Source organism: Gossypium raimondii, chromosome 3 (assembly GCF_025698545.1).
Source record: "Gossypium raimondii isolate GPD5lz chromosome 3, ASM2569854v1, whole genome shotgun sequence".
In the NCBI taxonomy this organism is placed as follows: domain Eukaryota; kingdom Viridiplantae; phylum Streptophyta; class Magnoliopsida; order Malvales; family Malvaceae; genus Gossypium; species Gossypium raimondii.
Genome location: NC_068567.1, coordinates 3,293,803 through 3,315,246, shown reverse-complemented (window position 1 = coordinate 3,315,246; position 21,444 = coordinate 3,293,803). Strand labels below are relative to the sequence as shown.

Genomic DNA, 21,444 nt, shown 5'->3' with positions numbered 1-21,444 from the left:
GAGTTCTTAAATGTATGGTTTCAAATTTACGTGCTCTAATATGAAATTAATTATATTGTAATAAGATTTTAATTTTACATGTTTAATTTTTTTAATTTAACTTGAACAATTTCACTCGATTCAACTCTACTTTGATTTATTTCACTGGACTCAATTTGAATAAAATATGGCTTGTTAATTCAATTAGCTCGAATTTTTTTCACTTGATTCGACTGAACGCTTACCCCTAAATTTGAGGGGGAAGCAGGAGCCTTGTCCCCTCCCCCACCCTCAAGTGGAAAAATACTATTTCAATATCCTATAAGATGATTAAGTTAAAAATTAGTACATAATAAAATTACACTTTGACCCCTAAAAATGAAAAAAATTATATTCAATCCCTTAAAAATGATGAAATAATAAATTACTACATTATAAAATTATATTTTGATCTCTCAAAAATTTATTATTCAATTTCGGCCCCCTAATAGATGAGCGTTGGTCAACAAAAAAACCACTATTAAGAGCTCTAAAAAATTCACTGCATCAGTGATGTTCAAAATATCAAATCTAAGATGACATATCATCTTTATCATCATTTCGGATTCTATTTTTACAAACACCATCACTATATTCTATCATAATAAGCCCCCTCCTCTCTAGTGACACTGTTACCATGGAAAGTCTCATCCATAAGCCAGAAACATGACTAAAAATTAAAACCACAATATTGTGAACTGAAATTAAAAATTAAAGAAAATACTATTAAAAAAGCCGCGGCTAACAACCAGCTCGAGGGTAGCAGCGGTGATTAAATCTTGGGAGATGGGGTTAGTAAAACTTTTAAAAAATTTAGGAGTTAAATTAGGGTTTTTTTTAAAGCATGGGGTCTAATAAAATTTATGTGTGGGATTAATGAGGACTTTCAAAAAATTTAACCAAAATTTTCTAAAAAATTCAAGAAAAAAAATGAAAAGTTGCAAAAATTTTCAAAGGATTGGCCTCAAACTCGAGAGTCGATGCGACTACCAAATCCGTATGACGTTAGGAGAGAGGTACTACAAAGTACACTAATTTAATTACATTTGCTACTGAAAAGATTAATTAAATTTGGCAGTTTCTGAATTAATTAACCCTTTTTCTAAAGCTTAAAATATTAAGCCAAATAAATATTTTATTACTAACCAATCATTTAAACTTTGTGTGCTCAACGACAACATAAAATTCATTTAATACTTTCTTTATTTTCACGGAAGAAAAAACCCAAATGGAATAGGAAAGCAAGTTCCCCACTATTCTTGGCCAACATACAGCTGCAGCCTTGCCACCTCTGGTCGTCTTTTTATTATCATTTAAAAAAAAATATTAATTTATATTTATAGTGAGTGAAAAAATATATAAAAATGAAATAGTAAAAATTATAATGTTTTGTGCTCAAGTATAGTATAATATTTAAAGCATTATTTTTGAAACAAAGAAAAACGTAAAAGATAAAGAATTTATTCTTTTAATTTTCTTCTCTCTTGTATTAAATTCAAAATATCTACCTTTTTTGAAAAAATCCTTCCTCTACTCTGTACAAGGAGGAGTAACTTGGGTACTTCTGCTTTTCTGTTTTTGATTTCTTTTTCTTCTTTAAACCTTACTTAATATTTCATTTTTTTTGTTAGGTTTTCTTGAAAGGTGGGGTTTTTGTTTTCTTTCTTATATAGAAATTCTTTTCTTTGATTATTGTCCCATCATTTTTTTTTGCTTTTAACTTCTTTACCATATTCCCCACCTGGGTTTTTTTGGGTATTATTATTAGTATTATTATTTTAAATTTTGTTCCACACACCCACATGCATGTTCTTCAGTTTGTCTGATCTGGATTGGATCACAAGGTGTTATTTTTTTTCCTACCTTGAAGAAGTGTAAAGAGAGGAATAGAAAGGGAGGTTTCTTTGGTGGGGTTAGTTGCTTGAAGTTTCTCTTCTTTCTTTTTTAGGAGCAATCTTTGATTGGTTAGAAGAATGAAGAAATAAAGAACCAGGTAGGACTTCCCCCCCCCCCCCCCAAAGTTCATATCTTTTTGATCTCTATTTTGGGTCCACAAAAGGTTCTTTTGTTGTTTCACTTCTTGTTTATGTTATGATAGTTACAAGTAACTGTGTAATATTGAATTTCTATGTGGGTGGGACTTGGGGTTTTGGTTGGTTTTTGGCCACAATTACATTTGCTTATTAATTGTTCTTTTTTATTATTCTCATTTGTTTGAATTTGTTGGTTTGTAGGGATGAATAATCTACTTATGTGCTTGTATTGTTGCTGGATTTTTAAGTAGAAATTGAGTGTTGTAATACTGAATGATTGAAAATTGTTTTAATTGGAACAGCAGTCTTGGGGTTGATAGCATTTGTTTGAATTTGTTAGTGTGGAGGGATGAATAATCTACTTCTGTGCTTGTATTGTTGCTGGATTTTAAGTCGAAATCAAGTATTCTAATGTTGAATGATTGAATTGTGTTTAAATAGGCAAAAGCAGTCTTGGGGTTGATAGCATATTTGGACCCCTTTGCCATGGCTGGTATTGATGTTTCTAAGTATGCACATAGTCCCGTGCATGTGGCTGTTGCAACGAGGGATTATGGTAGTCTCAGGAGGATACTTGAGGCTCTCCCACGTCTTGGTAACCCTGATGAGATTCAAACTGAAGCAGCCTCATTGGCCGAGGAAGAAAAGGCTGAAGAGATTGCTGCTGTGATTGATAGGCGTGATGTTCCTAATCGGGATACCCCTCTTCATTTGGCTGTTAAAGTTGGTGATGAAACTGCAACTAAAATGCTTATGGCTGCCGGTGCTGATTGGAGCTTGCAAAATGAACAAGGATGGAGTGCACTCCAAGAAGCAATTTGTAATAGGGAAGAGTCTATTGCGATGATTATTGTTCGGGATTACCAGCCATTGGCATGGGCAAAATGGTGTAGGAGGTTGCCTCGTTTGGTGGGAACTATGCGAAGGATGAGAGACTTTTACATGGAAATCACATTCCATTTTGAGAGTTCTGTGATACCTTTTATTTCCCGAATTGCTCCTTCTGATACATATAAAATTTGGAAGACGGGTGCGAATTTGAGGGCTGATATGACTTTGGCCGGATTTGATGGTTTCAGAATTCAGCGTTCAGATCAGAGTATTCTTTTCCTTGGTGATGGTTCTGAGGATGGTAAGGTTCCTCCTGGATCACTTTGTATGATCTCACATAAGGATAAAGAGGTGATGAATGCTTTGGATGGTGCTGGTTCTCAAGCAACTGATGAAGAGGTTCGAAAAGAAGTGGTTGCAATGTCTCAGACTAGTATATTCAGGCCTGGAATAGATGTGACACAGGCAGTTCTTTTGCCACAATTGACTTGGAGGCGACAAGAGAAAACAGAAATGGTGGGTGCCTGGAAAGCTAATGTGTATGATATGCACAACGTTGTTGTTAGCATCAAATCAAGGAGGGTGCCTGGGGCCATGACAGATGATGAGTTTTTGGGAACTTCCAATGAAAACGAAGCAGCGAGTGAAGAGCTTGATGAGATTTTGACAGAAGAAGAAAGGAGACAACTCGAAGTTGCTCTTAAATTGGATTCTTCAGAAATGTCCAATGAGAGTGAAGATGGCATTATTGGACATCAGCATAGCGGTTATGAGTCTCGGGAAATTCCTATCGAGGAAACCAACGGTTTTAAAAATGGGGAGACTAAGCAGGAAAAGAAAGGATGGTTTGGTGGATGGAGGAAAAAGGAGACAAAGCATGAAGTGCAGAGGAAGGTTGTGCCACCTAGAAGTTCTTTCCTTGTTGATGAAAAGGTGAGTGACTTACTAGGAGACTCTCCATCAAGGAGTCAGATAAAACCTGGTAGACATTCTGTGGAGATTGTGGCAACAGATGATCATAGGAGGATAAGAGATTTGAGAATATCTACTTCTATGAGTTCTGAGAGTAGTAATCGGCGTAAAGATAGTAGCCGGGAGAACGAGTATAAGAAAGGATTGAGGCCTATTCTTTGGCTTTCTCCGAACTTCCCACTGCAAATTGAAGAACTCTTGCCTTTGCTAGATATTCTTGCCAACAAGGTCAAAGCAATTCGGCGGTTGAGAGAACTGCTCACGACAAAGCTTCCTGCAGGAACCTTCCCAGTAAAGGTTTGTTGTTCTTTTACCGACTGATTAGGCCCTGTTATTATCCTGTTATATCATATGAACTCTCAATAATGACTTCTGTTCTTGTGCCTAAAACATAATATGTTTTTCTGGGAAGGCGTTACCCTCTAGACAGATTTGTGGGTTTTTCGAATTTTAGTCATTAGCTACACACCTGTTGATGATTTTTGGCATTTATTTTGAGGTTCGTTTGTTACCCGAATATTTTGTGATCTATTACATTAGAGCGCATTGGACTTTTTCTCGACTTCTTTAGGATTTAAGACTAGGATTTTGGTATCTTTATGCCTGGTATATGATCCATTCCCTCCCTTCCATCTATGGATGCATAGGCTTGCCTGGTGAAATGGAGGTATAGTTTCATTCTTAAATATTGATCGTGCCAATTTACTGTACTCATTCCTCAGGTTTGGGGCTTTCTGCAAAAAATAAAAGAAAAAAAGGATGGTGGTTAAATAAACTAGTTGCTACTGCTTTTATTTTCATATGCCATGCATAATTCTCTTTTAAAGGTTTTGACTTGAATGAGTTCTCATGGTTGTATGTAGGTTGCTATCCCTGTCGTTCCAACAATCAGAGTATTGGTTACTTTCACGAAGTTTGAAGAACTACCACCCGTGGATGAGTTCTCGACACCCCCTTCAAGCCCCACTGCCGGCCAAGAAAGCCCTGCTGTGACACAATCCTCGGGTTCTTGGTTTCAGTGGATAAAGACTCCATACCAACGACCTAGCTCTTCCAATCATAGCTACAATAAGATAGAAAATCTTCAAGATCCGTTTGCAATACCGCCCAATTATACTTGGATTACAGCTGAAGCAAAGAAAAAGAAGATGCAAGAGAAGAGCAAATCAAAGAAAGGTAAGGGTCAGAATCATTGAAGTCAGGCTATGATCCCGACGTATAACAAGTTCCAGCTTTCCAAAAGGAACTCCAGCAGGTACCAAACGGGAAATAGTGTTTCATTAAATCCATTGAAATGAAAATAGGGAAATAGATAATTGGAGCTGTGCTCCATGAAGTATGGATGTTCCCTTCCCTTCTATCACAGGAAAATTCGATTGTGGGGGCATAAAACAGGTGGAAAGAAATGTGATTTGGTTGGCATTTGGTAGGATGTTACAATCTTTGGATTACTGATTTATATATTTTACTTGTGACTAACTTTTGGCTACATACAGTTACCTATTTCTGGCACTGATATTGTTAGTAGCCATCGAAAAATCTAATACGAATGACTCGTTATTCACTAGAGTTCTTGGCCATAATAGTTATGTAGGATAGGTGGCTGAGTTATTCTGTAACCACTTAGAATTCCTTTTAGTTCACCTTGTGCAATGTGTCTTTTTCTTTATCTGTATTTGTTCCATTGCAAAGCAAATTCTCTTATGTTCTGATGATTAATGATTGATGGAGCTCTACTTGAATATGGAAACTGTTTAAGAATACCCTTTTGGTGAAAACTTTAATATTTATGAATGACATGGAGTACAACTTAAAGATAGTGGACTTCAATGTACTAGATCTTGTGGCATTTACTGGATAAGTATCATGGAAGCCCTTACCTTAGGAGTTGAATTGTGTTTTGTTTTATCTACTTAAAAATAAGTAAATTAGTTTTTGTACATTAGATTAAAAAGCAAATTAGTTTTTTTTAAATTTATCTTTTTACTATTAAAAATTAGTCTATGTACATCGGCATGATATATACGTAGCATGCCATGTGTAATTGTCTTTAGTTATTTCGTTAGTTCTATCAGTTTTAATAGTAAAGATAATGAAATTAAAAAAATAATTTATATCAGTTTTAATAGTAAAGATAATGAAATTAAAAAAATAATTTATTCTTTAATTTAATATATAGAGAATAATTTATTAATTTTTGAGTAAATTGGCTTTCATGATGCTTCTGGGGTCGCATTTACCAATGAAAACCCTATTGACTAATAATATTGCATAAAAGAAACTATGAAAACCATGGGGATTGATTATGCTGCTGTTTGGTAATGTGACCATCCAAAATAACATGAAGACAAGTTTATTAGTTTAATATTTCTGTATGAAAAGTAAAAGGTGCCAACATTTCAATCAAATATTAAAAGCATCTTAGCAATCATGTTTTTATGTTAGTGCAGCAGAGGCTTGTGCGTTTATGCTATGATTGTGGTAATAAGCAAAGATTTTTGATTAACTTTTGTCTTTTTGGGGTCCTACAAGGATCTGCAAACCCCCCCATCGCTAGCATTGACCAGCTTTGTTCAAATTGGAAACTTGGGATTTTCAGGGAAAATTTGCAGTTCCAAGCCCATTGCTATTTGTCAAGATCATACATAGCAACTAGAATAACATTCAAACTTTCAAAGATTTTTCGTTGTTAATTGAAGATTTTGATGCAAAGGAAAGGGAAAGTTTTTAAGAACTTTAATGGCATGCAGTTAATTAATTCCTATATGATTTTGAACTCGTTTGATCACTAGATTCACTTACCAAAGGGATGACTTTAAGTAACAAACATGCTCCTAAAGAGAAGAAATGCATGCACCAGTTTTTGAAATAATCATGACCCAATTTCCTTTAGTTCTGCAGCCAACAGACCCCAATGGAGAGGGGGCCCTGCCCCTCTCCTCATGCCTCATATTTAAAAGACATTGATTGAACAATGAAGACTCTAGTGGGCAACCATTTTTAATGCATTCCGTAACAGTAAAAAGAAAAAAAACCTACCTACTTCACAAATCTGTCTGCAATAATGCATCCCTTATGGTTAATCAGTTTTTGGAGCACTGTCAAATATGATGCAGGCACTTTCACTGCATTATGATTCATCTTTGCATATCTGAACTCTGCAAATTTGGCTAACTAATTATGAATAATCAAGCAACAATAGTTCTATACAATTTTCATAAATTAGTTCATCTTTGAATGGACTTTACCTACTTGGGAATGTTGTTGCTTCATTGAATTGCACAAACACAAGAGTTCCTAACTCCTCCTAGCTCTCCATCATCTGACACACTTTTATGGCAAAAAATATGTCAGAAACATACAAAGTTGGTTTAAGACTATGCTCTCTTTTCATTTACTAAAGTATCAACCCATATTCAACATCTATATCTGATATATATTTTGAACATAGGACGAGGCTAGGATCCCCCCGATATATGAAAAAAAAGTGACCATATCTGACATTCATTCTCGAGTCTAGATAACATTAGTTGAATCTTAAACTATGAAATATAATGCTAACAAACATCCTAAGAACACTTCTTGGGGTAGTGCTATTTCTCAAAGAATTGACTATAAGGCCTTTGGCTAGCCTAATGGTAATCTCAGCTATGAAAGTGAGATTAATTCCTTATATATAGAAGAAAATATAAAGGCTTAGCTACGTGTGGATGATGTTTACCTTGGTTCAAACTCTTGAACATGAGCAATATCTTTACCATGAGCATCAGGCCAACTAACTTTCCTCCTTTGAGTCTTTAACTGGTTTTCTTCATCAGTAGCAGTAGCTTTCTTGAGATTGCTCTTGAGAGTGGGAATTAGTTCCATGTGAGGCCCATTAGTCCCACTACTACTGCAGTTGCCACCATTGGTGACCCTAATTTCATGGCCTAATTGTAACTCATCATCATTACCAACTTCTTCCATGACCCCATCTTTGATACTCTTTCCCACACTTGACCACTTCTTCTTGATGTTAATCTCTTCACCTTTGGTATCCAAATTCCTTGATGGTACATAGCATGAGCACACTAGAGCAGTGCACCTGTTCTGCGCCGACGCCGCCAGGAGTACTATACCTCCCCCTTCCAAAACAAACCTTAGATCCCCTTTCCCTTTCTAAACTGGTGAAGAAACCGCTTCATATATATATATATATGCCATTTGATTTTACTAGTATACTTTGCTTTTTTACATAGAAGATAATTGGTAAAAGTATCATAAAAGCCCTTGTACTAATAGTTGGATTACATTTTGCTCCCTCACTCAAAAAAGGGGCAAATTAGTCCCTGTACATTAGATGAAAGAGCAAATTAGTCTTTTTGTTAAAAATTTCATCCACTTTGACTATTAAAAATTGGTCCTTGTAGAATGAGGCACGATGTACGTCACATGTAACTGTTTGGTTATTCTGTTAGCAAAACCAGTTTTTAATAGTAGAATTGAAAGAAATTTTTAATAGAAAGGACTAGTTTGCTCTTTGATTTAACGCACATGAACTAATTTAGTTATTTTTTAAATAAAGAAGACAAAATACAAATTAACTCTTAGTACAAGTGCTTGGTGTTTTTACAGAAGATGCATAGGACTAGGAATAGGAAATTGTTAGGAAAAGATGGGATGAATAGTTGGATATAGCAACTCCGGATTTAAGTTGGAAATCGTAATATTACATTATAATCATTGTGGTGAATATCTTAAAGTTGTATTCTTTTGCTTTTAGCCTCACCACTCATTACTGAGATGAAAATGGGGTGAAAAAAAGAAAGAAAAAAGAGGGGATTAGAGTACTCATCAACCCCCAACTTTTGACTGTTTATATGTGGGGGAGGATTTGGGTTTTCATTGTTTCTTATAGTTATGAGATGGAGATAGGCATCTAAGCTTTTATTCGTTGCTTTTTGCTCATTTGTTTTGCTTTTTCATGGCATGAGAGCCAGCAATCAATAAGTGGTAAAGAGGGGAAATTATTATAGTTTCACAGGACATTATTATAGAAAAATGGAATAAACACAAAATTATATTTTCTTTACTAGGTCTTGTGTATATATATTATGTCGAGTAGATTTGTATAAACCTCGGGTTATTTGCTCAAAATTAAAGTTATTTGAATTGAATTGAATTGGTCAGTTAGACCGATTAAATTGAGAATAAGTTTGTATACTAATTTAAATATAAAGATTAAATTGATCTCTGAGTAAACGGTTCAAAATTGGTAAATTCAAAATCGGAATAAATTATTGATTTATATATAGACACAGTCGACTTGTGAACATTTATATAGATCTTAATTTTAAAATGTAATTTACTTTCAAGGAATAACTTAATACAATTGATCCAATTGACTAAACAATGACGTCAAAGTCTTATTTCCTATTTAATCATTAATCAAATATTTTATTTATCATCAAATATCGTAAAACTCGAATTCGTGGTCAAATTGGTCATATTATCCATTCTCAATCAACTTATTTAACACTGGTTAAATAAAAAAAAACCATAAAGATTAAAAAAAATGTTTTTCTTACTAGTTCAATTGTCTTTTTATTTTATTTTATTTTGATTTTCGATTTTAGGATTTCACATTTCTTCAGAGAGGAGAATAGGGTTGCTAATAGTTTGACTTCAATGGCGATCTCAAGGCCGTTGGGTAGATATATTTTCATGCAATCGTTGGATGAAGTGCTCCAATTACTACATAATGACTACTCTGAAATGACTTGACCTTGCTTAGTGTAGTTATGGTTTATTCCTTCTCCTTGTAATATATATATATATATATATATATATATATATATATATATATATATTCAATTTTATTAAATGTGTAAATGGAAGTTGGTGCATTTATAATGCCTAGTGAAACATTAATCTTCCTAGTGTGTGGCTTCTATGTGCATAAAATCCAACATTATAAACTACACCATATGTTCCACATCAATCCTCAATATCCTCATGTAATGTATTTTGGTCCAATACGTTTTTTTACTCAAATAACTAAGAAATATGTTTTAAAAATCCTACTTTTAGCTCTTCATCATCCTGGAATTATTATTTGTTGAATTTATTACTACTTATTTTTATTTAATTTTTCCTAAAACAATATATCACCCATACCTAAATTCTTTTCTCTTACACAAGAAAGAACAGTGCAATTGACATAGTCATTTTGGTTTGACACATACAAAATGCAATTTAATCGATATAATTATTTCAGATTTGGTTTTAAATGTGATAGTATCAAATTCAATTTTAATGGTGCTTTCAAAGAGAAATTTAGATTCAAATTTTAGAGATAAAATTGTTGAGAGTGATAATCACGAACTATAAATAGAATACTTTCGTGAGAAGCTAATGGACATGGACATGGAGATACCATTATTCCAAAAAAAAAATCGTTTTTTAATGGAAATCATGTTTTAATGGAAAAAGTTGCTATTTATTCAATTGCTGGTTGAGAAAAGAAAAGGAAAATTTTTGTTAATAAATTAAATGATTTTCAACACGGTTCTCTTTAATGAATAAATGGTTAAATAATTTCTTACTCCCTTGCTTAAAGCTTGACCATTTGTTCATTTTCTTTATAAAGTAAATATTTCTCTATAAATATTTAATTTCTTAATAAGGTAAGCAACGAGAAAAAGAAAAAAAAGAAAAAAAAATCAAATGGTAGAATTCTAAAAGCTTGAATTCACTATTTCTTACATGCCTTATTGAATAATTAGATTATTGTGGGTTAACCTTCGCTTAAGCTTTTAGATAAGATGGGTGTTTTTACTTGGATGGTTGTGCCTCTTTTGTATTTTTTGCTACTTTTATGGATGGTCATGTAATTGCTGATATTCTTAATGCTGATGAAAATGAACAAAATTTACTTCAGCATCTAGATTTGTCCAAAGAAATGGTAGAAAATGAAAGAAATAGGAGGTCTTTAACATTTTTGCCTTTAGTTGGTTTAGGTGCCATTGATGCAGCTGGTGCTGGTGTTGCTGCTTTAAAAGGTGCTTCTGCTTTAAAAAGAGCCGTACATCAACATCGTGTAGCAGGAGGTGATGGTAAAGGTGTTGGATTTGGAGGTAATATAGGAGGACAATGAGGGTTTGGTGGAAAAGGTGGTGGAAGTGGTAGCGGCAATGTTGCTGGTGGAGTAGGAGGGCAATGAGGGTTTGGAGGAAACAGTGGTGGAAGTGGTAGTGCTAATTTTGCTGGTGGAGTAGGAGGACAATGGGGGTTTGGTGGAAAAGGTGGTGGAAGTAGTAACGCTAATGTTGCTGGTGGAGTAGGAGGGCAGGGAGGGTTTGGAGGAAACAGTGGTGGAAGTGGTAGTGCTAATTTTGCTGGTGGAGTAGGAGGACAAGGGGGTTTGGTAGAAAAGGTGGTGGAAGTAGTAACGCTAATGTTGCTGGTGGAGTAGAAGGGCAAGGAGGGTTTGGTGGAAAAGGTGGTGGAAGTGGTAGTGCTACTGTTGTTGATGGAGCAGGAGGGCAATGGGGTTTTGGTGGAAAAGGTGGTGGAAGTGGTAGTGCTAATGTTGCTGGTAGAGTAGGAGGGCAATGAGGGTTTGGTGGAAACGGTGGTGGAAGTGGTAGCACTAATGTTGCTGGTGGAGTAGGAGGGCAAGGAGGGTTAGGTGGAAAAGGTGGTGGAAGTGGTAGTGCTAATGTTGTTGGTGAATTAGGAGGGAAAGGAGAGTTTGGTGGAAAAGGTGGTGGAACTGGTAGCGCTAAGGTTGATGGTGGAGTAGGAGGGCAAGGAGGGTTTGGTGGAAAAGGTGGTGGAAGTGGTAGCGTAAGTGGTAGTGCAAGTGGTAGCGCTAATTTTGCTGGTGGAGTAGGAGGGCAAGGAGGGTTTGGTGGAAAAGGAGGTGGAAGTGGTAGTGCTAATGTAGCTAGTAGAGTAGGAGGGCAAGGAGGGTTTGGTGGAAAAGGTGGTAAAAGTGGCAGTGCTAATGTAGCTGGTGAAGTAGGAAGGCAAGGAGGGTTTGGTGGAAAAGGTGGTGGAAGTGGTAGCGCTAATGTTGCTAGTGGAGTAAGAGGACAAGGAGGGCTTGGTGGAAAAGGTGGTGGAAGTGGTAGCGCTAATGTTGCTGGTGGAATAGAAGGGAAAGGAGGATTTGGCGGAGAAAGTAGCACTAGTGTTGTTGGTGGGGCAAAAGGGCAAGGTGGAGGTGTTGGTAGTGGTGGTGTTGATGGTGGATCAGGGGGTAATGGTGGTGGTGGCTTGCATTTTGGTGGTAAATTTCATTTTGGTTTAAGAGGACGATGAGGGTTTAGTGGAGGTAACTGATGCACATGGCAAACAATGATATTTAATTACTGAATTCTAGTTATATATCCTTATGAATAACAACATTTGGTTATTTGTGTTTCACTTATTTTTATTCGGTGAAACCTTAAATAAGAGATTTTGTTAATCTTCACATGCTATGCATAAGAAGTTTTTACTGTATTTTTCTAATATCTTTGTGAATCTTTGTTATAGAGAATATAACTTGTACTTTTTTTTTGTAATGCTATTTTGGGGGACTACTAGATGAAACTTGGGAAAAGTCATAGAGTCAACACAATCTTTTTTGTTAGACATAATCGATCACCTACATATTTAATCATTTTAATAATGTGAGAATAAATTAATATTTCACACTCCATGCACTCATAAAGAAACACTCATTCATGAACAAAATAAGTGCTATCTAATCTATATAATACCTATACTAGTCCCCTCAATGTATAAGCAACCTGGCTAATATACTAGATCAATTACAATCAATTTTCCATCAAAATAGCAGGATAATAAGCTCCGAGAATACCTTTAATAAGTTTTAAATAAGTCTCGAATCTTCAGGATAAGTTCCCGTTATTTGTTCGGTTCAATCCAATCTCCTCAAAATATGGAAATTGATTTCCTTGATCTAATCCCAACGGATCTTAAAGATATGTTCCTATAACAGGTTTGGACATCATAATGGGCTTGCACACATCCAAGATATCAACAAAGATTTCAGCCTAGGGTTTTTGTTATGAAAATTTTCCAACTCCATATAAGGTAAGTTTATGAGGTTGAGCAACACTAAACACTAGTGGGCATTGCTCCTGGTCACTCTTTATATATTGCGTCAACGACCTTTAATTTTTAAAAAATAATAATATTGATGTTGATTTTAGTGAGTTGGGTTGATTGAGTGTGAGTGAGTTGGGGTGATCTTCAAAAGGAGAAAAGGGTCAATGGACACTAGAGTTTGATTTTTGGTGTGCCTTTCGATTTTTATGTTAGTACCGATACAAATGATATAAAGCAAGAGATATGGTTTTAGTCAAAGGGTCAACATACCTTGCTAAGAATTGCATATGAGTATTTATAGGCTCCCTATTCCATTCCCGCATTTGCTTAAGCTGGTGCCTAAAACTAACAACTTTGTGCATGGCTTATTTTATATATTTAGGATTGTTAGACCCCTTAATGATTTTGTGCATGTTGATTGAGTTAGAAAGGGAACTTGTGGTGTTGAGATCTAGTGCCCTTAGTGTAATTATATTGTCAAATGTACTTGTAACTTTTGAACAAATTGATTTAATAAAATTCCATCTTTCTCATTAATATCTTTTGTATAATGTACTTAATGGATTTTGCAAGCAAAATGAAAGAAAATACTAGCACATTGATTATCTAATGTTTAACTAATATTAAGTTGCAATATATGGTTGATCATAATGCGATAAGACAACTTATATTAGTAAATAATCTAAATGGTTTATAGTATAATCGAAATTGAGTAAGTCGATTAAAAGACTATTATGTCATCTATCAAGTCCAAATAGGAAGATACCTTGTCTTGGGTATTGAAGCAGATGAATCCTGAAAGATAGAGACTTAGATGTGATTGTTTGGATTGACAGAACATTGGATAGGACCCAAGTAGAGTAAATATAGATTTATTCACTTGTGACACTCATTATCTGACTTACCTCAATACTGAGTAATTGAAGGACTATGTGTTCACAACTTGTATATTTTGATGTATTAAAAACTCGATTTCAATTAGTAATAGAGTTGAAAGTTGGTGTGTTGGGCATACGACTTTTGTTTGATATAACTTCACTTACAATAGTGGAATTCATAGCTCAATAAATAGTAAATGACATCCTCTCATTGACATTACATGATAGATGGAAAAGTAACGTGACCACAAGTCATTGTTTAAAGGCGAATGATTCAATTACTGTATGTTAGTAATTATTTTTTCATGGAAGAAGTTTTAATGGTTTGCATGAGATAAAATAGGATCATGTTGGGAGAACGAATTTTATTCCAAAGAGATTAAGGATGTCTTATGAGGGCAACACACATATGACAAAGTTATTGGGCAAACACTCAATGAAGTAACTTTCGTAATGGTATATTATGGGGAGAGCTTAGTCATGATACTTTAGTGGAATGACTGCATGACTAAATAATGTTGTAATTAATTGAAAAAGAGTTAGAAATTAATTACAATTATTTGAACCCTAATTATATATATCCGATTGGTCCTTTTGCTAGCTCGGCATATCCTTGATGGCTTGCATTTGAATTGATGATGTGAATATATGAAAATGATATATTAGAGAAATAGATTTCATTTATCACTATTCGCAGTGAATGTATTTTCTCGCCCTAAATAAGAGATGCATTAGAGATTAAATTAATTTCTTCAAATTATTATTTAATTAAATAATTGAAGTTTGAAGTGAAAATTAAATTAGTTAGTCATCATAGTTTCATAGAATAAGGTAAATAAATTTATTTACTCATAGATTTTAATACTGATAAAGTCGTCATGATTTTCATGAGATTAGAATCGGGTCGATAAAATAATATAATTAAGCTAATTAATTAAATTAATTGAATAAATAATATTTTGACAATTAGAAAATTGTTTGTTGGATTGGAAAAATTATGAGTTGATCTAAAGATAAGATAACAAATATAATTGTACCTAATACATGACGAGATCCAAGTAAGCCTAATATATAATAGTGGGTGACGCTTAGTTCTAGAAAGGGGTTGTCGCCGCACACTGTATGTACACCTTGTAGGAGTAATTTTATAATTAAAATATTAGTTTTTGATCACACATTGTTGGATTGAAACTCTAGCAAGTCGAGGTCGAGATTAGTGGGGAAGATCGAAATGTTGCATGTTATAAATGACTTATTCCACTTATTTAGAAAAAAAATAAATATTTCAAGTAAAATATTAATTGCTATAAATATCACAAATACTCAATTTTAGAAAGAAAAAAAACTTCCACTTTGTAATAAAACTGTTTTCTGAACTGTTTTTTCCAAGAATGTGGGAGAAGGACAAAATGCTTCGTGAAGATGCATTTGTACTCTGTTAGGGAAATTCCTTTATACCCTTGGTTGGCTTTTTATCATTTGACTAGTCTGCATAATGAGTTGTTTTTGCATTTTTGGGTTTGAGCTTGTGCTTGTTACTCTGTGTTAGAGCCCATCAAGTGTTTTGCATAAATAATAGTCCCCCATTTGAAGTGGCTTGTAGAAGACCAATAATAAATGTTGCTATTGAGTATTGTGAGAGTTGGCACCTTTTCAATGGTGACTGACACACTAGCCTTGGGGATAATGTGCAATAATGAGGGGAAGAGTGATCATTGTAGAGTGGCACCACATGTTTGGGATGTTTAGTGGTGTTGTAGTTATAAATTTTATTTGCAAATATTTTCTTCTTTTTACTACAATTTTCTCTTTAGAAGATACCTCTTTCATGGACACTCCTTTCTCATGTTTTGAAATGTTTCTGTGATTTTTTTCATTCCTTGTAGCTTCTTCTTTTCTTGGTTTCTTTCTTCTTGAGTTGAAAATGTAAAGTGTGATGAGAAAGGGTACCACTAGGGTCATTCTCCTTCAGTTGCTGCTGGTGTTATTCCCCCATTCTGTAGATATGTATAGTTTGGAGTGAAAGGTAGAGACTGTAGTAGGGTTCTAAGAGGGATGAAAAAATCATTTGTTCTTTTATTGACAAATTTTTAGGGAAGGTTTTCACTTACACCTTCAGCCATTCTTTTATGAGTGCTGAATTTGGATAGTCTAAAAACAATTTTACCTAAGGACTGGGCCATATTAGTGAGCTACTTTACTCGTTGTTGCGAAAACAAATGGAATCCTTTTGTGTGGGTTATCCCCCAACTTATTCTCTTGTAAGTTGAAGTCGAGTTGTTGGTACTACCTGCAAACATAGCATGTAAGGATGTTTGTAGGGATGAACGATTATGACTGGATGGATAAAGCAACGTATTTTGTTGGAAAACATGGTCGTGCACCAAGATTGTAAATATGCAATTAAATATGTGAGTATGAAGTAAATTATTTGCAAGTATATAGATCAAATTGTAATATCGTTAACCTACAACGAAATGCGTGAAAGAGTATTGTACTTAAGAGATTACTAAATTAATTACCTAAAAATAATTACAATTGAGTTACAAATTAGTAGTGCTGCTGGTTCAAAATTGAAATAACAATAAATGAAATTAAATTAACTAACCCCTAAACTAATCTATCACAATTTCCTTCCTACTCCTAGTTTCAACGATATGAGCTCCAAGCTTAGAATCGATTGAATTCCTAATTATCAATTAAGCCACTAATTACCTTTAATTGAGTGATTTACCACCCTTAACTGGGAGTACCCTTTCGGTCTCACACTTAACATGTAAAAAATTCACTTCTTAATAAAAATGATAAGAAACAGCTCGAGATAGATTATAGAAATATCCTAAATTTTTACTTATTTTACATCTCTTGGTATATTAAATTTAATTACTTTAGTTAAACCAATAAAAAAATTAAAGTTTCTTTGTATTTCAAAAAAAAAAAGGTTTTTGCCTACTACTTACTGTTTAATTTCTCATGATTCATTTTTGGTACATAAGTTAATATGTAATGTTGGTATAGTAATACCATTTTATTTGATTTTGTATACCTTAGAAGGAAAAGGAAAGGAAAAGGAAAAGTAAAAAGGCTTAATTGCATTGAAAGGATTCATATACTAATAAAATTCAATGTTATTAAATGTGTAAATGGGAGTCTGTGCATTTATAATGCCTAGTGAAACATTAATCTTCCAAGTGATTGGCTTCTATGTGCATAAAATCCAACATTATAACTACACCATTTGTTCCACATTAATCCTCAATATCCTTATGTAATGTGTTTTGGTCCAATACGTTTTTTTACTCAAATAACTAAGGATTATGTTTTCAAAAATCCTACTTTTAGCTCATCATGGAATTATTATTTGTTGAAATTATTACTAATTCTTTTTATTTAATTTTTCCTAAAACAGTATGTCACCCATACCTAAATTCTTTTCTCTTACACAAGAAATAATAGTGCAATTGACATAGTCATTTTGGTTTGACACATACAAAATGTAATTTAATCGATATAATTATTTCATATTTGGTTTTAAATGTGATAGTATCAAATTTGGTTTTAATGGTACTTTCAAGGAGAGAATTTAGATTCAAATTTTGGAGATAAAATTGTTGGGAGTGATAATCACGAAGTATGAATGGATTACTCTTTGTGAGTAGCTAATGGGCATGGAGATACCATTATTCCAAAAAAAAAAATGATTTTATTCGAAATCATGTTTTTAATGGAAAAAGTTGCTATTTATTCAATTGCTGGTTGAGAAAATGAAGGGGAAAAAATTTCGTTAATAAGTTGAATAATTTACATTATGGGTTCTTTTTACTGAATGAATGGTTAAACGATTTCTTACTCCCATGCTTAAAGCTCGACCATTTGTTAATTTTCTTTATAAAGTCAATATTTCTCTATAAATATTTAATTTCTTAATAAGGTAAGCAACGAGAAAAAGAAAAAAAAGGAAAAAAAAATCAAATGGCAGAATTCTAAAAGCTTGAATTCACAATTTCTTACATGCCTTATTGTATAATCAGATTATTGTAGTTTAACCTTCGGTTAAGCTTTTAGATAAGATGGGTGTTTTTACTTGGATGGTTGTGCCTCTTGTATTTTATGCTTATTTTATGGATGGTTATGTAATTGCTGATATTCTTAATGTTGATGAAAATGAGCATAATTTACTTCAGCATCCGGATTTGTCCAAAGAAATGGCAGAAAATAAAAGAAATAGGAGGTCTTTAACATTTTTACCTCTAGTTGGTTTAGGTGCCGTTGGTGCAGCTGCTACTGGTGCTGCTGCTTTAAAAGGTGCTTCTGCTTTAAAAAGAGCCGTACACCAACATCATGTAGTAGAAGGTGGTGGTAAAGGTGTTGGAGTTGGAGGAAAAATAGGAGGACAAGTAGAGTTTGGTGGAAAAGGTAGTGGAATTGGTAGTGGTAATATTGCTGGTGGTAAAAGTGTTGGATTTGGAGGTAATATAGGAGGACAAGGAGAATTTGGTGGAAAAGGTAGTGGAAGTGGTAGCAGTAATATTGCTAGTGATAAAAGTATTGGATTTGGAGGTAATATAGAAGGACAAGGAGGGTTTGGTGGAAAAGGTGGTGGAAGTGGTAGCAGTAATATTGCTGGTGGAGTAGGAGGGCAAGGAGGGTTTGAAGGAAAAGGTGGTGGAAGTGGTAGTGCTAATGTTGTTGGTGGAGTAGGAGGACAAGGAGGGTTTGTTGGAAAAGGTGATGGAAGTGGTAGCGCTAATGTTGCTGGTGGAGTAGGAGGGCAAGGAGGGTTTGGTGGAAAAGGTGGTGGAAGTGGTAGCCCTAATGTTGCTGGTGGAGTAGGAGGGCAAGGAGGGTTTGGTGGGAAAGGTGGTGGAAGTGGAAGTGGTAGTGCTAATGTTGATGGTCGATTTGGATGGAAAGGAGAGTTTGGTGGAAAACGTGGTGGAAGTGGTAGCGCTAATGTTGCTGGTGGAGTAGGAGGGCAAGGATGGTTTGGTGGAAAAGGTGGTGGAAGTGGTAGCCCTAATGTTGCTGGTGGAGTAGGAGGGCAAGGAGGGTTTGGTGGGAAAGGTGGTGGAAGTGGAAGTGGTAGTGCTAATGTTGATGGTGGATTTAGAGGGAAAGGAGAGTTTGGTGGAAAAGGTGGTGGAACTAGTAGCACTAATTTTGCTGGTGGATTTGTAGGGCAAGGAGGGTTTAAAGGAAAAGGTGGTGGAACTGGTAGCGCAAGTGATAGTGCTAATGTTGCTGGTGGAGTAGGAGGGCAAGGAGGGTTTAAAGGAAAAGGTGGTGGAACTGGTAGCGCAAGTGATAGTGCTAATGTTGCTGGTGGAGTAGAAGGGCAAGGAGGGTTTGGTGGAAAAGGTGGTGGAAGTGGTAGCGCTAATGTTGTTGGTGGAGTTGGAGGGCAAGGAGGGTTTGGTGGAAAAGGTGGTGCAAGTGGTAGCGCTAATTTTGCTGGTGGAGTAGGAGGGCAAGGAGGGTTTGGTGGAAAAGGTGGTGGAAGTAGCAGTGCTAATGTTGCTGGTGGAATAAAAGGGAAAGGAGGGTTTGGTGGAAGTGGTAGCACTAATGTTATAGGTGGAGTAAGAGGACAAGGTGGGTTTGATGGAAAAGGTGGTGGAAGTGGTAGCGCTAATGTTGCTGGTGGAGCAGGAGGGGAAGGAGGGTTTAGTGGAAAAGGTGGTGGAAGTGGTACCGCTAATGTTGCTGGTGGAGCAAGAGGGGAAGGAGGGTTTAGTGGAAAAGGTGGTGGAAGTGGTAGCGGTAACTTGCATTTTGGTGGAAGTGGTAAGTTTCATTTTGGTTTAGGACGAGGAGGAGGGTTTGGTGGAGGCAATTGATGCATATTACAAACAAAGATATTTAATTATTGAATTATAGTTACATTTCCTTCTAAGTAACAATTGTTGGTTATTTGTGTTTCACTTATTTTATTCAGTGAAACCTTAAATGAGAGATTTTGTTAATCCTCGCATGTTATGCCATAAGAGGTTTGTACTATGTACTTTCCTAATATTAATGTTAATCTTTGTTATAGAGAACAAAATGAGAATAACTTAAAATCTTAAAAATTGGGTTTAAGAGTTCAATTGCATATGAGAAAAGTGTTTATGTTCTTACAATACCCATTATCAAGATGATTCCAAATAAAATGTGTTATCCATAATTTTAAGTAATGAAATCAAATTCCACATATAATAAATATTTCCTCAAATCAAAAGTATTATTTTTAAATTTTTTTATGAATGAAATGAAATATTGAAGGAATATAAGGGTGTATTCTATGGAAAATTTCATTCCATTCATCTAGTATATTCTTTTGCAATTAATAAGCTTGTAGTGCTCTCTCGACACCTCGATGGTGAGCTAATATATTTTTATTGCTTGGGAATATTGCCATTGAATGAATTGAAATAATATTTGTATGCAAATTAAGCAATGCCACTATTAGTGTCTACTGCGTTAGGAAATATTGAAGAACAAATAAGAACACAACAATTTATTTACATAATTTAGTTTCTCCAAGTTTGTAGTTCCTAGAGAGACAATCCATTATCTTAACAATTTGTACAATAAGTGGTTACGAGCTTTAGCATTCGCTATATTAGAAACCTCACTTTTTCACCTAAGATCTACATCACTCTCCTCTATGTTTTCCTCAGGAAACTTCGACTAAAAATAAAGTAAACCACTTGATTTCACACTCTTTCATGATCAAAATAAGTGCTCTCTAATCTATATAACACATATACTAGTCTCTTGAATGCGTAAGAAACTTTTCTAGTATACTAGATCAATTATAATCAATCTTCCATCAAAATAGCAGGATAATAAGCTCTGAGAATATCTTCAATAAGTTCTATATAAGTCTTGAATCTTCAAGTATTGTTCCTATAGTTTGTTCGATTCAATATAATCTCCTCAAAATAGGGAAGTTGATTTCTTGGATCCAATCCCAACCAATCTTTAAGATATTTTCATATAATATGTTTGGATATGATAGACGTGCTAGCACACATCCAAGGTATCAGTAATGATTTAATCCCATGATTTTTGTTTTGAAAATTTTCCAATTCCATATATGGTAAGTTTAATGGTTGAGCAGTGCTAGACATTAGTGGGCACTGCTCCTTTTCACTCCTCATAAATTTTCTCAACAACCTTTAATTTTTAAAATTAATAATCTTGATGTCAACTTTTTAGGTTAAGAAGGGATTGGTGGAAAAGGTGGAGTAAGAGGGCAATGAGGGTTTGGTGGAAAAAAAGGGAGGAAGTGGGAGTACTAATTTTGCTGGGTGGAGTAAGAGGGCAAGTAGGGTTTGGTGGAGGTGGTGCTATTGGTGCAAGTGGTGGTGGAACAAGAGGACAAGCATGGTTTGGTAGAAATATTAGTGGAAGTGGTTGTACTAGTGTTTTTGGTGAATAGGTGTGTAACAACCCAATTTTTAGTGGTGTCGAAAAACATGGTTTTGGGATCTCATTTTTATAAACCGAACCCATAAATATTAAATAGGAATATTTTCAGAGTTAGTGTATAGATGAATTGGAATTTGAATTAGTAATTTAATTGTAATTGTGATTAATTAGTGTATAGATGAATTGGAATTTGAATTAGT

The 21,444-nt window shown here is 34.6% G+C and overlaps 4 protein-coding genes across 4 annotated transcripts; 2 read left to right on the top strand and 2 right to left on the bottom strand.

Annotated features, from left to right (window-relative positions):
• The first annotated feature begins 1,506 nt into the window (after positions 1 to 1,506).
• On the top strand, positions 1,507 to 5,605 carry LOC105796564 (uncharacterized). Its single transcript, XM_012626307.2, has 3 exons — positions 1,507 to 2,011; positions 2,493 to 4,151; positions 4,718 to 5,605. The coding sequence occupies exons 2-3, from the start codon at positions 2,538 to 2,540 to the stop codon at positions 5,048 to 5,050; spliced, it is 1,947 nt and encodes a 648-aa protein (XP_012481761.1). The 5' UTR covers positions 1,507 to 2,011; positions 2,493 to 2,537; the 3' UTR covers positions 5,051 to 5,605.
• Positions 5,606 to 6,714: 1,109 nt separating this feature from the next.
• On the bottom strand, positions 6,715 to 8,008 carry LOC105796569 (uncharacterized). The gene is made up of 3 exons (XM_052627971.1): positions 7,576 to 8,008; positions 7,103 to 7,184; positions 6,715 to 7,012 (listed from the first exon to the last, which is right to left on the bottom strand). Exons 1-2 carry the CDS (start codon positions 7,818 to 7,820, stop codon positions 7,124 to 7,126), a joined length of 306 nt encoding a protein of 101 aa, XP_052483931.1. The 5' UTR covers positions 7,821 to 8,008; the 3' UTR covers positions 6,715 to 7,012; positions 7,103 to 7,123.
• A 2,702-nt stretch (positions 8,009 to 10,710) lies between these two features.
• Positions 10,711 to 12,158, top strand: LOC128039840 (uncharacterized). The gene is made up of 4 exons (XM_052628509.1): positions 10,711 to 10,969; positions 11,111 to 11,189; positions 11,243 to 11,430; positions 11,506 to 12,158. Exons 1-4 carry the CDS (start codon positions 10,711 to 10,713, stop codon positions 12,156 to 12,158), a joined length of 1,179 nt encoding a protein of 392 aa, XP_052484469.1.
• Positions 12,159 to 15,365: 3,207 nt separating this feature from the next.
• LOC128039839 (vegetative cell wall protein gp1-like) lies at positions 15,366 to 19,957 on the bottom strand. Its single transcript, XM_052628507.1, has 3 exons — positions 19,954 to 19,957; positions 18,080 to 19,534; positions 15,366 to 16,121 (listed from the first exon to the last, which is right to left on the bottom strand). The coding sequence occupies exons 1-2, from the start codon at positions 19,955 to 19,957 to the stop codon at positions 18,171 to 18,173; spliced, it is 1,368 nt and encodes a 455-aa protein (XP_052484467.1). The 3' UTR covers positions 15,366 to 16,121; positions 18,080 to 18,170.
• Positions 19,958 to 21,444: the final 1,487 nt, after the last annotated feature.